Source organism: Globicephala melas, chromosome 6 (assembly GCF_963455315.2).
Source record: "Globicephala melas chromosome 6, mGloMel1.2, whole genome shotgun sequence".
In the NCBI taxonomy this organism is placed as follows: Eukaryota; Metazoa; Chordata; class Mammalia; order Artiodactyla; family Delphinidae; genus Globicephala; species Globicephala melas.
The window spans coordinates 105,756,528-105,774,146 of NC_083319.1; the positions used below are offsets into that span (position 1 = coordinate 105,756,528).

Sequence of the window (17,619 nt, forward strand, 5' to 3'; positions counted from 1 at the left end):
GATTCAGTCTTGGCAGGTTGTGCCTTTCTAAGAATTTGTCCATTTCTTCCAGGTTGTCCATTTTATTGGCATAGAGTTGCTTGTAGTAATCTCTCATGATCTTTTGTATTTCTGCAGTGTCAGTTGTTACTTCTCCTTTTTCATTTCTAATTCTATTGATTTGAGTCTTCTCCCTTTTTTTCTTGATGAGTCTGGCTAATGGTTTATCAATTTTGTTTATCCTTTCAAAGAACCAGCTTTTAGTTTTATTGATCTTTGCTATCGTTTCCTTCATTTCTTTTTCATTTATTTCAGATCTGATTTTTATGATTTCTTTCCTCCTGATAACTTTGGGGTTTTTTTGTTCTTCTTTCTCTAATTGCTTTAGGTGCAAGGTTAGGTTGTTTATTCGAGATGTTTCCTGTTTCTTAAGGTAAGATTGTATTGCTATAAACTTCCCTCTTAGAACTGCTTTTGCTGCATCCCATAGATTTTGAGTCGTCGTGTCTCCATTGTCATTTGTTTCTAGGTATTTTTTGATTTCCTCTTTGATTTCTTCAGTGATCACTTCGTTATTAAGTAGTGTATTGTTTAGTCTCCATGTGTTTGTATTTTTTACAGATCTTCTCCTGTAATTGATATCGAGTCTCATAGCGTTGTGGTCGGAAAAGATACTTGATACAATTTCAATTTTCTTAAATTTACCAAGGCTTGATTTGTGACCCAAGATATGATCTATCCTGGAGAATGTTCCATGAGCACTTGAGAAAAATGTGTATTCTGTTGTTTTTGGAGGGAATGTCCTATAAATATCAATTAACTCCATCTCGTTTAATGTATCATTTAAAGCTTGTGTTTCCTTATTTATTTTCATTTTGGATGATCTGTCCATGGGTGAAAGTGGGGTGTTAAAGTCCCCTACTATGAATGTGTTACTGTCGATTTCCCCTTTTATGGTTGTCAGTATTTGCCTTATGTATTGAGGTGCACCTATGTTGGGTTCATAAATATTTACAATTGTTATATCTTCCTCTTGGATCGATCCCTTGATCATTATGTAGTGTCCTTCTTTGTCTCTTCTAATAGTCTTTGTTTTAAAGTGTATTTTGTCTGATATGAGAATTGCTACTCCAGCTTTCTTTTGGTTTCCATTTGCATGAAATACCTTTTTCCATCCCCTTACTTTCAGTCTGTATGTGTCTCTAGGTCTGAAGTGGGTCTCTTGTATACAGCAAATATATGGGTCTTGTTTTTGTATCCATTCAGCCAATCTGTGTCTTTTGGTGGGAGCATTTAGTCCATTTACATTTAAGGTAATTATCGGTATGTGTGTTCCCATTCCCATTTTCTTAATTGTTTTGGGTTTGTTATTGTAGGTCTTTTCCTTCTCTTGTGTTTCTTGCCTAGAGAAGTTCCTTTAGCATTTGTTGTAAAGGTGGTTTGGTGGTGCTGAATTCTCTCAGCTTTTGCTTGTCTGTAAAGGTTTTAATTTCTCCATCAAATCTGAATGAGATCCTTGCTGGGTAGAGTAATCTTTGTTGTAGGTTTTTCTCCTTCATCACTTTAAATATGTCCTGCCAGTCCCTTCTGGCTTGCAGAGTTTCTGCTGAAAGATCAGCTGTTAACCTTATGGGGATTCCCTTGTGTGTTATTTGTTGTTTTTCCCTTGCTGCTTTTAATATGTTTTCTTTGTATTTAATTTTTGACAGTTTGATTAATATGTGTCTTGGCGTATTTCTCCTTGGATTTATCCTGTATGGGACTCTCTGTGCTTCCTGGACTTGATTAACTATTTCCTTTCCCATATTAGGGAAGTTTTCAACTATAATCTCTTCAAATATTTTCTCAGTCCCTTTCTTTTTCTCTTCTTCTTCTGGAACCCCTATAATTCGAATGTTGGTGCGTTTAATGTTGTCCCAGAGGTCTCTGAGACTGTCCTCAGTTCTTTTCATTCTTTTTTCTTTATTCTGCTCTGCAGTAGTTATTTCCACTATTTTATCTTCCAGGTCACTTATCCGTTCTTCTGCCTCAGTTATTCTGCTATTGATCCCATCTAGAGTACTTTTAATTTCATTTATTGTGTTGTTCATCATTGCTTGTTTCATCTTTAGTTCTTCTAGGTCCTTGTTAACTGATTCTTGCATTTTGTCCATTCTATTGTCCATTCTATCTCCAAGATTTTGGATCAACCTTACTATCATTATTCTGAATTCTTTTTCAGGTAGACTGCCTATTTCCTCTTCATTTGTTAGGTCTGGTGGGTTTTTATCTTGCTCCTTCATCTGCTGTGTGTTTTTCTGTCTTTTCATTTTGCTTATCTTACTGTGTTTGGGGTCTCCTTTTTTGCAGGCTGAAGGTTCGTAGTTCCTGTTGTTTTTTGTGTCTGTCCCCAGTGGCTAAGGTAGGTTCAGTGGGTTGTGTAGGCTTCCTGATGGAGGGTACTAGTGCCTGTGTTCTGGTGGATGAGGCTGGATCTTGTCTTTCTGGTGTGCAGGTCCACGTCTGGTGGTGTGTTTTGGGGTGTCTGTAGACTTATTATGATTTTGGGCAGCCTCTCTGCTAATGGGTGGGGTTGTGTTCCTGTCTTGCTAGTTGTTTGGCATAGGATGTCCAGCACTGTAGCTTGCTGGTCGTTGAGTGAAGCTGGGTGCTGGCGTTGAGATGGAGATCTCTCGGAGATTTTTGCTGTTTGATATTATGTGCAGCTGGGAGGCCTCTTGTGGATCAGTGTCCTGAAGTTGGCTCTCCCACCTCAGAGGCACAGCACTGACTCCTGGCTGCAGCACCAAGAGCCTTTCATCCACAGGGCTCCTTAATTTGGGATGATTCGTTGTCTATTCAGGTATTCCACAGATGCAGGGTATATCAAGTTGATTGTAGAGCTTTAACCCGCTGCTCCTGAGGCTGCTGGGAGAGATTTCCCTTTCTCTTCTTTGTTCTCACAGTTCCCAGGGGCTCAGCTTTGGATTTGGCCCCGCCTGTGCGTGTAGGTCGCCGGAGGGCGTCTGTTCTTTGCTCAGACAGGACGGGGTTAAAGGAGCCGCTGATTCGGAGGCTCTGGCTCACTCAGGCCGGGGGGTAGGGAGGGTCACGGAGTGTGGGGCGGGCCTGCGGCGGCAGAGGCCGGCGTGACTTTGCAGCCTGAGGCGCGCCGTGCGTTCTCCCGGGGGAGTTGTCCCTGGATCCCGGGACCCTGGCAGTGGCGGGCTGCACAGGCTCCCCGGAAGGGCGTGTGGCTAGCGACCTGTGTTCGCACACAGGCCTCCTGGTGGCGGCAGCAGCGGCCTTAGCCTCTCATGTCTGTCTCTGGGCTCCGCACTTTTAGCCGCGGCTCGCGCCCGTCCCTGGAGCTCTCTCAAGCAGCGTTCTTAATCCCCTCTCCTCGTGCACCAGGAAACAAAGAGGGACGTAAAAGTCTCTTGCCTCTTCGGCAGGTCCAGACTTTTCCCCGGACTCTCTCCCGGCCAGCCGCGGTGCACTAACGCCCTGCAGGCTGTGTTCACGCCGCCAACCTCAGTCCTCTCCCGGAGCTCCGACAAAAGCCGGAGCCTCAGCTCCCAGTCCCGCCCGCCCCGGCGGGCGAGCAGACAAGCCTCTCGGCTGGTGAGTTCAGGTCGGCCCGATCCTCTGCGCTGGAATCTCTCCGGTTTGCCCTCCGCACCCCTGTTGTTGTGCTCTCCTCCGCGGCTCCCAAGCTCCCCCACTCCGCCTCCCGAAGTCTCCACCCGCGAAGGGGCTTCCTAGTGTGTGGACACTTTTCCTCCTTCACAGCTCTCTCCTGCTGGTGCAGGACCCATCCCTATCCTTCCGTCTCTGTTTAGTTTTTTCTTTTGCCCTAACCAGGTACGTGGGGGGTTCCTTGCCTTTTGGGAGGTCTGAGGTCTTCTGCCAGCGTTCAGTAGGTGCTCCGCAGGAGTTGTTCCACGCGTAGATGTATTTCTGGTGTATCTGTGGGGAGGAAGGTGATCTCCGCGTCTTACTCTTACGCCATCTTCTGCCTGCTTATTTTAATTTTATTTATTTTAAAATTTTATTTATTTATTTTTGCCTGCGTTGGGTTCTCTCTAGTTGCTGCCAGTGGGGCTACTCTTTGTTGTGGTGCGCGGGCTCTAGGCACGCGGGCTTCAGTAATTGTGGCATGTGGGCTCTACAGCACAGGTTCAGTAGTTGTGGCGCACGGGCTCATTTGCTCCGCGGCATGTGGGATCTTCCCGGACCAGGGATCGAACCTGTATCCCCTGCATTGGGAGGCGGATTCTCAACTGCTGCGCCACCAGGGAAGTCCCGCCTGCTATTTTTAAAAGGACTTAGAAGACAAAGCAGTCATTGCAATAGAATAGAGACTCCAAAGGTAGATACAGATTTTTGTGGAAATTTTGTATATGATAAAGGTGGCATTTCAGACCAGTGGAGAAGAGATGTATTACTCAGTAAAGCATATTGGACAAATGAGCTATCCATTTGGGAAAAGATAAAGCTCAAATCCTTTCACACTCATTAGGTAAATATAAATTCTAGATGGAGCAAAGATCTTAAATATAAAAAACTGTTACTAGAACCACTAGTCCATCAGTAGGTTTTATCTAAGTGGTTTAGGAGATTTAAAAAAGGACAAAAGCCTGTGTCCCATATCATTTGATTCCAGTAAGTCCTGCCATATATTGGAAAGCAGAATGATGCATGCTTTTGGAGTCAGTAAGGTTTAAATCTTTTCTATGTCTTAATCAGACTTGTTTGCAAGCTACAAAAGCATTGTGAGCCTTAGTTTCCTCAACAATCAATCAATCAATGTAAAACTTAAAAGAAAAACTACAGAGGGTTGTCGTCAGGAACTGAGATTATATTACCTGAAACTCTTGCCCAATGCCTGCCTAGAGTGCATGTTCAATAAATTTTTAGTATAGAGGGATAGAGAAATAGATCTCCAACAGCTTAGGGGAACTGGCCCAGAGCAGAAATTTACCTGGAAAGGATGAGAAAATTCTTTGACATTTATTTCCATCAGCAGGCACTTACTGAGAGCCTGCTGCATGCCATGCAACCTATTCGGCACTAGAACTATAAAAATAAAAATAGAAGAAATTCCCACTTAAAAAAATCTTAAGAAAGTCAGGTTTTATAAGAAAGGAATTCAAGTAGTGAGAATTTTTATGATATTTGACAGCTCCCTTGAACTTAATATTGTTATTGACTCTGAGACATTTTCTGGTGTGCTACAGTATCTTGTGTTAGTTAAAGGAAGCATAATGGAGAAGCAATTTCCTAAGAAAAATGAATAGTTCAGTTTGGCCACAACCACGAAAGATCCATTTCTTGGGATAACTATTAAGAGAGAATACATTACAGAGATGAAATACTCATGAAATTGCAAAGTGGTGGGTAAAATGGTGCTTGATAAATTTTTTTGTGTGCCTCTCTTCCTTTTCCATTTAAATATTCTTGCTGGTTATTAGTATTTCCTTGGGCTAAGCTTACCAAACTGTTTGTCTACAGTAAATGAAGTCACAGAGTTCCTAGGTCAGTTTTGCTGATAAAACAAAATATTCCTGTTATTATAATATGATAATAATAATGTCTTAATCATTTTCAGTAAAGAAGTTGATATAGAAATATTTTATCTTCTGTGCATTCTCAATACATAATGATATATTCTTTGGTAGATATTGTAAATAAAGGAACTTTAAAAAAATTTTTTTTGTTTTAGTTTGCTGGAAACCATGTCTCACTATACAGATGAACCCAGATTTACCATAGAGCAGATAGATCTGCTTCAGCGCCTTCGACGTACTGGAATGACTAAACATGAAATTCTCCATGCCTTGGAAACTTTGGACCGTCTTGATCAAGAGCATAGCGACAAGTTTGGAAGAAGGTCCAGCTACGGAGGAAGTTCATATGGGAATACTACCAACAATGTTCCAGCATCTTCCTCTACAGCTACAGCTTCCACACAGACCCAGCATTCTGGAATGTCCCCATCACCTAGCAACAGTTATGATACCTCCCCACAACCTTGTACTACCAATCAGAATGGGAGGGAGAATAACGAGCGATTATCCACATCCAATGGAAAGATGTCACCAACTCGCTACCATGCAAACAGCATGGGTCAGAGGTCATACAGTTTTGAAGCCTCAGAAGAGGACCTAGATGTAGATGATAAAGTAGAGGAATTAATGAGGTTAGTTCCTTTCTTATTCAGAGTCCTCCAAATGTTTATATTCTTAAGACTGATTTTGAGTAATGAAGCTGTATTTCAGCTCTTTACCTATAAGAACTGTGATGTCCCCTCCCCCTTTAGTGATAAAGAAAAAAATTAAAATTTTTATGTTTTTAATTCAAAAACATTTAATTTTCTTCTCTACTTAAGTTCTTTCTCTTTGCTGCTTGATAAGTCTTTTCCATTCTCTCTGTTATCAAAGCAAAGGTTAGCCTTCTCTTTACGGCTCTAATCACTAACATCTGAATTTTCTGCATTTCTAACAAACACATTATAATCCTTAAATCCATTGTAAGTACTTGTTCTGATAGGATGACTTTATCATGATACGTATACTCTTAATTTTTCCCTCCAACATGCCAATCAACAAAATAATTTTGAGCATCTATTTAAAAAGCAATGTTCTTAAGCAGAAGAATAGACATGGTTTCTACCCCTAAGAAGCTAAAGTTCTAATTTTAGCAATAGATGCCATACACACACACACACACACACACACACACGCACACACGCACACACAAATTTAATGTTATCTATTACAAAATAAGTGTAAACACTTAGAGTTTGAATCACTGAGAAAAGTCGAGTTTCAACAGAGGTGATTAGGAGAGGCTTCACCCTGGACCTGGGACATTTTGAGGGCAGCACTGATGTGCTTTCCATTGTTGTGTCTCCAGGATCTAGAACTGTCCTTAGCACATGTTAAGGGCTTAATATGTCAATTGAATGGAGGAATTTGAGCTAAGCTTTAAAGGATAGCTTCTGTTTTGAAATATAGGAGCTTTATTTAAAGTTAAGGGAATGGTAACAGGTAGAAAAGGCAAGACATGATTAGTCTTATAAAAACTGCAGATTGGCTAGATATGGTAATAAGAATAGTATATTAAGAGGCAGTACAGATTTGGGGAAGATTTGAATTCCATATACATAATTTATGTTTAACTTGGTGGAAATTAAAGGAGTTCTTACAGGTCTGTAGGAAAGAGTTGATAAAAGCATTGTTTTCAGTAGATTATCGCTACTGTAGTAGGGAGGAGAGCCTGCAGGTAGATTAGTTACAGTATATATGAAAGAAACCGTAGCAGTAATTTGTGAAATAAAATTATAACCTATAATTATGAGTTGTAGTTCTTCTGTAAGACTTTAGGACTTGAAGATAGTATAATGGTGACTTAATACTGCCATATGGAACATCTATCCTATAGTACCACAAAGGTAAAATATCTTTTGAACAAACTGTCCTGAATTTATTTTTAGGGTGGAACTGCCATATAGGGAATTCTGGGCTAAACGGACTATTGTATCTATTGTGTCAGCCAAAAAGTTCGTTTGGTTAATGAATATGTTGTTCAATAAAGTTTTTGGTGGAAATGAAAAATGTCTTTTATTTTTACTTAAAACCAAATGAACTTTTTGGCCAATCCAATAGATTTCAACGTAATTCCTGTAATGAATAGTTTCATAGAGCAGCTACAGGACCCTATTATTTAAGCTTTGTGAAACTTAAAAATATAAAAGATCAGCTTGGCTTTTAATTCATTTTCACTTGCTTAAACAGCTGGCCAAAGTTTAGATGTTCCTTTTGAATTTAACATCTATATCACTGTCAAGATTAAGAGAGAGGACCATTTGGGCAAATAGAAGTTACTTTAGTAGTTAAAATGTAAGAAGGTTAGCTTTTAATTATGCTAGTAGAGTGGGTATCAACAATAAAATTTGTTAGAATGCTAGCCTGATTTTTGTTGTTGTTGCTGTCGTTAATCAGTTTTAATGAGCTTTAAAAACAATAGTTAGTTCCCAAATGTGTGTTAGCCTAACAAGAAATTTGGGACAAAAGTCCCTGGAAGATTGTCCAGAGTCTAAAACTTGACTATAACGATCTAAAAAATTGACTATTAACTCTAAGGTTATCATAGTGTTGTAGTTCAACTGTGTCCTCAAAATAAACAGAAAACCTATTTAGCCAGGACTAGGGTTTGTAGTTAAATCCAGCAATTACACACATTCAAGTGTCATCATTAGATATATATGTGTTTATAATTGTTATCAGTATTTAATTTACATACATCCTACCTTGTTGCATAGGTAGGATACTTTATGGCTTCTTTCTTAGAACTGCTCCTGTGGTGTCCTCTACTCATGTAGTGGTCTCGTTGAACCTTCTGGCTCTGTGGTCCTCTGCCATTGTGCCCTCACCCACATCTGCACTCTAACTTTGTGCCCACCTCTTGTTTTTCTCAAGTTTGCAAATAGTACCAATCCTTAGGTTTGAGGGAGAAGTTGATTACATGACTGGTTTCACTTTTAATCATTACAACCATGCTGTGTGTGAGGTAGAGCAGAGAAATTGAGATTCACAAAAATTAAGTAATTGACCCAGGAAAACTTAAATATTAAGTGGCAGAGCTGAATTCTAACCCATGTCTTTATTACCAGTGTGTCTGTCGCTGGTATCTGTTGCCTCTGTAAATAAATTTTTCATGTGTGTAGATTTCAGTAAAATTTTAGGAATGGTGGTTAATGTAACTTAAGACAAAGTGTGAAAGCCATAATGGACTTATCCCCCACTCTTCCCCCACGTGATATTTGCCACGTCAAATCAATCACTTACTAGCCTAATGAGTTTTTATTTGGTGGAATGTTAGAGAAAGTTTTGGTAGTGAATCTTTCTGAGTACCCTGTGCCCACATAGGGCTACACTGCCCTTTGCCCACTCAACACTGTGGTGATATAGTGGGTTGGATTTGGTGGTCTCTAGGTGGGGAGAATGGATCCTTGAATGCCTTCCTGCCTCCTTTTCTACATGTGTCATATGTAATTCACCTCTTGTATGCTTACATTCCCCAACCTCCAGAGCACTCAGCCGTATGATAGAGCTTTCAAATTTCATAATCCACTGGGTCCACGAACTTAACTCCTAATAATTTCAAGGTATACAAAGGAGGCTTTTTTTTTTTTTTTGTAAAACTTGATTAATTTGTAACTGTATACCTGATTAGCTTGTTAAGAATCAGAAAGAGAGTAAATGCTACTTTTTCCATTTTTGGATTGATCAGGGTTAAAAAAAAATGAAAGGGAAACTAGAATATGAATTCTCAGCAAATTGTTGAATATAACATTTTAGGAAGGATTTTAAAGCCAGGAGCTAGAATAAAGCCCAATTTTCCATGTTAATATTTTTTAAAAGCATCTGTTAATATATATGTTTATATATAGGTGTATATGTACATCTGCTAATATAATAGTGTGTACCTATTAAAGTGTATCTGTCCTATTGTGTATATATAAAATAACAATTGAAATGAGGCTTAATCAGAATTAATAAACAATGTCATATAAAAGATATTATTCCTAACTACCCACGTACTAAATTTTCATGAGTGTTTAGTATGTTATCTAGGATCCTGAGACTTTCTTCTGAGTTGGTTATCCATATGCCTAGTAATAGCTTATTTACTTGTGTAGGTAGGGATTTATGTTCTATAAGACATAATAATCAGTTACCATGTTGTTCACACAGATAGAATAGCTTTTGTTTTAACATTATCTTTTAAAATTCTAAATTATGCTTTATCTCCATGAGTAGAAATTAAAGTAAAAAGGTTTTTATTCATATGTGAAAGCATTTGTGTGTAATTATATTTTCCCACCTGTGAAATAGTCTGTCTTGGTAGGTATTGCTCCATCTCTGGAAGTCTTTGAGATAGATGTCTACTTTAAAGGGTCCTACAGAATGTGTAGTGTATATCAGCTAAGAGAATATGGAAGATCTTAAAGCGTACCACTTTTAAACATTCAGTCTTTAATAGCCTTTGTTCCAGAAAAGGAAATATTACCGTTTTGAGCTAGTATACATAACTCTCTTCCATTCTGTTTTGGGAAGCTTAAACATATTTGATATTAAGAATTTAGAGCTGTTTTATAAATTATCTAGATCAGGTTTTCCATTTTACAACCTTTTATCTTCAACTACAGATTTGTTCATTCATGGAACAAATTAAACTCTATTATATGCAAACCCCATGATGAATAAGACACAATCTTTGTGCTAAAGGACTTTGTAGGCTAGTAGGAGAGATAAGACCAGATCAGGAGCAACTATAATACAGAATAACATGTAATATATTCGCATGTGAGTAGTATAAACAAAATGGTAAAGTTAGTTATTGGAAGAAAAGATCTTTTTTAGCTCTGAGGATCAGGGAGAACTTCTCTGAATAGGTGGCAATTATTATTATTTTAAGATGTCTTTAAAAAGGGTAATTTCACGAAGAGGCATTACTGAGTGTATGTAAGTGGTTAGATACAAATAGAGTGGTAGCTTATCTTGGAAATAAACTGTAGAGTCAAAGAAAGATCAGCCTACACTTCACTTTTATTCCATAAGGCTGGAGGAGTAGAAATCATGAGAAGTGTGAGATTTTATAAGATAAGGGAGGAAAAGTGGATTCATTCTCCTTAAAGATGCCAAATTTTAGATGAAGAGAGGAAGTAAGGAATAGATGAAAGAGTTAAATTTGGAGTCAATGAAGGAGTTTTCACACCAGGAAATTGGTGACTTCACAGGGTACAGTGTGGACAACATTAGGAGAGGCAGGTCGTTAAAGAAGGTGGAATGAGTGAGGGGGAATATGTGAAAGTTTAAAGAACAAATTTAACCCAGTAGAATGGAAGTTTTTGAAATACATAAGAGAACTGGACACAGTAGTGAAAGTTAAATGCTGTTACTATTTGAAAATACCTAGTGTAACCAACCAAATGACACAACACTTGTATCTAAATTGACTGTATAGAAGTCTTTTCATGGTGCTTTAAAATACCCAATGCAGATGTTTACTTCAGTCTTACATACTTAGAGCAGATCGTCTGTTTATTCTTTTCCTGGGATTCTTTCCAGGGTATTATAAAATAATAGTCATTGTTTATGTAGTGCTTTTACAGTTTCAAAAAGTTTTACATTGAAGAATTTAAAAATTTTTTATACTATATACACACACACATTTGATATTAAACTTTGTTTAAATTTAATTTCACTGCTTGGAGAAAAATCTTAAAAGGCTTGTGGTGGGGGGTATTAATGTTCTCATTTTACCAGATGATGCAACCAGCTTTATTAAATGACTTGCCCAAGCACACTCTTATCTTTTAAGTTTTATGTTTTTCTTCAACTTGAAAAAGCTTCTCTCTGGTAAAGCAGTTGAGTAAAGCGGTTTTTTTGGTTTTTTTAAAACTCATTGTGGGTGCTTAGAAACTTGCCAAGGATCTAAAAATACAGTCTCTGAGAGAGGGTAAGTGAACTGCTGCTCTGTTGCAGACTTTTTGGGGTTCCTTCTGTCTTGCTGCAGTCCTTGGTAATATCATACTGCAGGGCTGTGAATAATTCACAAACCGGATATGCCCTACTGGAATATTGCGTGTTATCTCCTCTTTGTGACTTAGTCTCTAGGTGAAATTGATTTTAAATAAATTGATTTAAATTCCAGTTTAAATCAGTAATCAAGAAAATACCATTTAATCATTTTCCCCACAGAAGCACATTTTTATTTACCCTTAATAGATAGTCTCTTAAACTCAGTTTTCATTTTCCTAGAGGGACATTCTGTACATTGAAATGCAATGCTTTATTTAAATTTTTTCAGGTTAATTTTGCATCTGTATCAGAAACCAAATGATTTGGTTGTTTTATTTACATAAGCCAATTGAAATAGATACTGCTGAAGTTTATCTTGCTCTACTGATTGTTGATGGATATTTGACAGCCATATGATAATGTAGACAGTTATTTTGTTTGACATTAAAATGTATTTCTTTGTGCCTTTTTCTTTCAGATACATAATTTTTAAATGAGAATGATACTTTTCAAAGAATCAAATATAAATAAGCATTGTGGAAGGAATCTAGGGAGTATCTAGATCAGTACGAGAATTTTCAAATATTGGATTAGGCAGTGGCCTCTTTCTTTTCTTTCTTTGGGAATCTTTTTGATTAGGATTTCCAGCCAGTAGATGAGGAGTAGACTGGAGCTCCAGGTTGGAAGCTGTCCCTACTATCACTTCTCTGCTCTTTTCCAGAATTCCTCAAAGGGAGCATGGAATTCACCAACAGAGTGTACAGCTCCTCCTCAGCAAAGGACTGCAAATCTGCTCTGAGTGAATCACAGCTGATTCTTAGGGGATAGGATACTTTCTTTCCTTGTTCCAAATAATCTGTAGAGAGACTTGAGCTCCTATAAGGAGTCTGTGGATCATTCACAAAATGATTTGTAAAGATGTCATGATCCCTTTGTCTCAGATCAGGGGTTCACAAACTTTTTCTGTAAAGGGTTAGATGGAAAACATTTTAGACTTCGTGGCCAAGAGGCAAAGTCGATATAATATAGATACTTACATACAAGAGAGAAAGCAAATGGTCACAAATTTTTATTTATAAAATTCAATATAGAATAATTAATAATTGAATACAATTTTTAAAATACAGGCCTACTAGTGAGAAGAATGGAATTTTTTTGTGGGGAGAGGATAATATTTTGCTTACTTCATGTTCAAAGTTAGTATTCCCTGTCCTCAAATTGATTGTGAATGTTCATCTATGAAAACTATTCTTAGCTCATAGGTTGTATAAAAACAGGTGGGAGGCCAGATTAGTCCATGGGCCATAGTTGTTGACCCCCTGTGTTAGACCATAAATTGCCACTCTTCTGTTACTTTTGAGCTTGAATGAAATTCCATTTATGTAATACTTTTGAACATTCAAAGAGAAATTGGTCTTTAAGGCTTTAAGTATAATTTTTACTGAAGTATTCTGTTTGTTCTGGTGGAGAAACAGAAGTCTTGCCATTCATTGTCATTCTAGTGAATGTCTAGTCTTTTGAGAATTTGTTGAATTTTTAAATAAGTAAAAATTTATAAGGCATCTAGTGAAGGAAAAATTAGGTTTATAATATGTAATCCCAAGGACACAAAATATAGTGTAGTTTTAAGTATTAAGCATTCTGTATATTACATGTACTAGGAAATTAATGTCTCTTTTATATTAAAATTTTATATTCAACCCATCCTGCTTAAAATTTTTTTGGTTTATTCAGGACAAAGAAGGCGAATTAAAAGGCAGAGCCTTCTTAAAATGGCTAATAATTTAGCAGTTGTGAGAATGATGATTTCTATTCCTTTAACAAAGGTTTTCAAATGAACTGAACATTATTTATGCGGTTGCATAGTTAACATGCGAAACCACAATCTACTCACAACTGATTTTTGTTGTTGTTGTTGCTTTTTATTTTTCTAGGATTTCTGTCTGTGTAAGATATATTCATTACCCAGTAATGAAACTTTGTATATACCATATGGCAGCCTTGTTCCTAATGTGAATTATAAACAGCATGCGATTAACCGTCCTCTGGTATGAGACTTATATCTACTGTGGTATTCACTAAAGCGTCTGTCTGATGGTGTGATGTTTTAGGACTTGAATATTTGGTGTTTCTTGGTTTGTTTTAATTTCATATTTTCACACAAGCTTGGTCTGTTTACCTTTATTTTTGTGTCCTTTCTTTCTGTGTTCTCCCCACCTCTCTGCTTCACCTTTCTTAGCAAAGATGAGGATTTCTACCTTCAACATACATTGTTGGTCTTGTCTTCTGTTTTTGTTAGGAGGGACAGCAGTGTGATAAAAGAGGAAATCAAAGCCTTTCTTGCCAATCGGAGGATTTCCCAAGCAGTTGTTGCACAGGTAACAGGTAAGAGCTGAAGAGCCCTTTATTCTGGAATCTTGTCTAGTCTCTGCCTTCTGGTGCAGATGTTGGAATATTGCTTGCATTTCTGCATTGCAGTGCAGATCTGTCAGCTTAGGCATAATAATGTATGCCTGTGATTTAAAACCCATTGTCTCCGACATCTTGGAACTTCTCCAGTGACTTTTTTTTTTACTTGTGCTAGTAAATTTTACAGCATTTGTAATAAGCATAAAATTCCCTATTTTATGGCTAAAAAAGGATTCTCTGGTTTTCTTGTAATTGTGACAGAGCTTATGACACATGCACATCCAACTGCTATCTACATTTCATATTTTTAAAAGCTTCACAGTCCTCCAAATCCAATCCCTGATTTTACCAATTAAAAAATGATTCATGAGAGTAAAGGAAGTTGTGTTTTTTCAACCACTTTTCTATATGTGAAAGCTTTCCTCAAAGCATTACTGAGAAGATAAGAATTACCAGTGTCTTCTCTTTGTTTTTTATATCCCATCCCATTACCCACCCCACCGCAGCCCCATCCTGAGTATGTGGTGTATATGTGTCATTCTCTATTCAGATTGCATTTTTTATGGAGTTCTTGAATTTTGGGGTAGCATGTGTTTTCTTTGTTGGTCTGTAGTCTTCCTTTCTTGGATATCAATGATTTATAAGACCTTAATAAAATCAACTATGTCTTAGTCATGAGAGGAACCAGAAACTCTTTCAACTACATGTTGTAGTTGATACATTGTTGTGTGTTGTACATTGATGGATATGAAAATTAATTTGTTCCTCCCCTTCCTTTTTTTAACATGCCACTAGCAGCTCTGTGACTTCGGGCTTTTTAGCCTCTGCACCTCAGTTTCTTACTTCTACAATGATATAGTTGGATCTGATCTTTAACAGTACCTTCCAATTTTAAGATACTATTTCTATTCTCTAGACATTGATACATATTGAAGCTTATTTACCTAAACGGTTGTTATTGACCATTTATTTGGTTAAAAATGAAACTTGAGATTTCAGAAGTCTTAAATTTCACCCCAAGAATCTAAGGTCAGCCAATTTTAATATGTGTGTAACATATTACACTAGTAATGTATTTTTATAAATGACACTTCCGTTCGTGGTAAAAAAAAAAAAATTTAATTAAAGGCATGTCCCTTCGCCTAGAAATCTTAAACAAAAGGACAGTGTGTGAATTTAATTTTTATAATCTTCAGTTGTTTTTCAGTAGGATATTTAAAATAAATTGTTACCTTTATCTTCAAGGATTAAGGCATGGTGCTAAGGGCATTGTAAGGGCAAGTTAAGTGGGTTTTACCAAAACCCACTGATGTGCACTATGGAAAGATGGAGCGTTGTCTTTCAGGACTTTTATTTCAGCCCCCAAGATTAGTAGCAATAGTATCTTCTAGCTTGTCAACCTCAAAAAAAAAAAGACAAAATCGTACTGTTATAGACAGCATTATAAAGTTGATTTTGCCCAAGTGGAAATATTTCTGAATGTCTTGAATACCCTGAATCTTGAATCATCTTGGACTTTTTAAATAATATCTTTTGAAACCCATCAGACGTTGATGCAAATTATAATAAAATACCTTTAAAAGGAATTTCTTAGCCATATCTAAAGCATTAGTTATACCATTCATCAAATCCTGCCTTTTTGGGGTTTTTGTTTGTCTGTTTGTTTTGTTTTTTCTCTTCAATATTTTTCCTTAAGTTTTTTTAAAACTTATTTTATACTGGAGTATAGCCAATTAACAATGTTGTGATAGTTTCAGGTGTACAGCAAAGGGACTCAGCCATACATATACATGTATCCATTCTCCCCAGTACTGCCTTTTGGAAAGGGAAATTAAAAGATGTTTTAGCATCTTGCTACTCAAAATGTAGTCCATGGGACAGCAATATTGGAAGCTTATTAGAAATGTAAAGATACAGAGTATCATGCTATACCTACTGAATCAGAATTTACATTTTAACCAGATCTCCAGGTGATCTGGGTGTGAGAAGTGCAGTTCTAGGAGACTGGTAAGCTTTCCTGATGCTAATTTCAATGGATTGGCACTGTTTAACATTGCCCCAGTCAGTGACAGTCATCATGATGCCATCTCCTGTTTTTGAAAGCAAGAGTTGAAATTTTTACACAGGTATTATCTGTTATAACACATGGACTTTTCTTTTGCCACTGTAATCATAAGATTTGGTACTGTTAAAACTTCTTGCCCCCATTTCTGCCTCACCCCAACTTATTCTTCCTCCTCGTCATTCCTAGTCCAAAAGCTGGTTCATTTCCCCTTGATCAGATATCTTTAATGGTTCTCCATTGTCTAGAAAATGAAACGCTTCATAATCTACTCCAGCCTTCTCTTTATATCCTTCTCCTTTTCAGTATAATCCCTAGCTGGATTCAGCTGTGTGCCATTTGTAGTATTCTGGTCACCTGGATGCTAATAAGTCGTTGATTGTGCCTAGGACACCTTCACCTCCTCACCTTGGTCTTATCAATTCCTGTTTATCAACATTACCTCAGTTATTATCCTCATTCTGACTTCTTTGATCACTTTAGCCCATGTAGACCTCTCTTTTTTCTGAAATTAATACACTTAGTTTACCACCCTGAGATATTAAACCTCATTTCAGTTCTGCATTTTATAGTAGTATTCTTTAAAAGCAGAGATCTTTCTTAGACATGCTCAAAGAGTCTAGCATTGCACATACTCTCTGAAGATCTCATGTTTACCTAGAAAGGGAGTATTGGTGAAGCTAACACAAGCTACACATGTGAAAATTTATCCAGTATGACTTTGTCCAGTGGTGTTCCTCCTCTAGAAATATTAATTTGCTCAACAAATGCAGCATTAATTCCTGCCCTTAAGAAATTTGTATTTTTCTTTTATCTACTTTAATTCAATTATTTACATAAGGCAGGGGAATGAGGATGATTTATAACCAGATTGGTTCATTGTCCCTTTGGTCAACTAACTGAATTCATGTATTTCTCATGTATTACTGTGTTACATTTTCACCCAGCCTGTCTAGCCATCAAACTAAACTCAGGGGCAGTGCTTTTCATTCCAGAAAAGACATCCGGCTAGAGAATGGTGAGTTAGTGAGAATCAGTTTGAAGCTTGGCCCTCATAACTGGCCCACCTGAGATAGAGTGGCCCGAGTGAGGAAGCCTTCCAGGTGCCCAGGGCTCACTCCTTGGGGTACCTGATTAATATATAGGCACATTTTTCTGTCTAAACAAATTAATCAAGTGTATCTTAAAAGAATGTGTACCTGGTGAAATCTACCACAAAATAAAGTTTAGGATATGGTGCTCTGGAATCTGTCCTGTATTGGAGTCTCTTAAAGTCAGTTAAGTTTAACTATATTATGTGAAATAATGAAATAAATCAACCTTGGGATAAAAATGAGAACGAGTGGTGCATAACAAAAGGAAATGCTAAATAAAAATGTGTAGTGAGGTGCAAAATTATAACACATGGGCTTGTTCCAGAAACAAAATACAGAGGCTTCTTTTTATAGATTTGGAGGATTTCTATAATAAGATAAACAAGAAGTTCATGGGTGGGGTCTGTATAAATAATATCCTACTGATAGGAAAAATGACAGTATAAACAGGATATAATAACAGTGCCTGCTGAATTTCCCAGCATGTTATTTGTAGCTTTTTTCA

The 17,619-nt window shown here is 37.3% G+C and overlaps 1 protein-coding gene across 9 annotated transcripts in view; it reads left to right on the forward strand.

The window, feature by feature from the left end:
- Positions 1 to 17,619, forward strand: part of HMBOX1 (homeobox containing 1) — a 185,312-nt gene that overhangs the window by 91,776 nt on the left and 75,917 nt on the right. For all 9 annotated transcript variants that reach the window (XR_009564410.1, XM_030879145.2, XM_030879150.2 and 6 more), the window contains exons 3-4: positions 5,684 to 6,160; positions 13,849 to 13,934. Coding sequence is in view for 8 of the 9 variants with exons in the window: in XM_030879145.2 (XP_030735005.1) it covers positions 5,684 to 6,160; positions 13,849 to 13,934 (563 nt within the window). In the remaining variant the exon portion in view is untranslated. The remainder of the gene's footprint in view (positions 1 to 5,683; positions 6,161 to 13,848; positions 13,935 to 17,619) is intronic.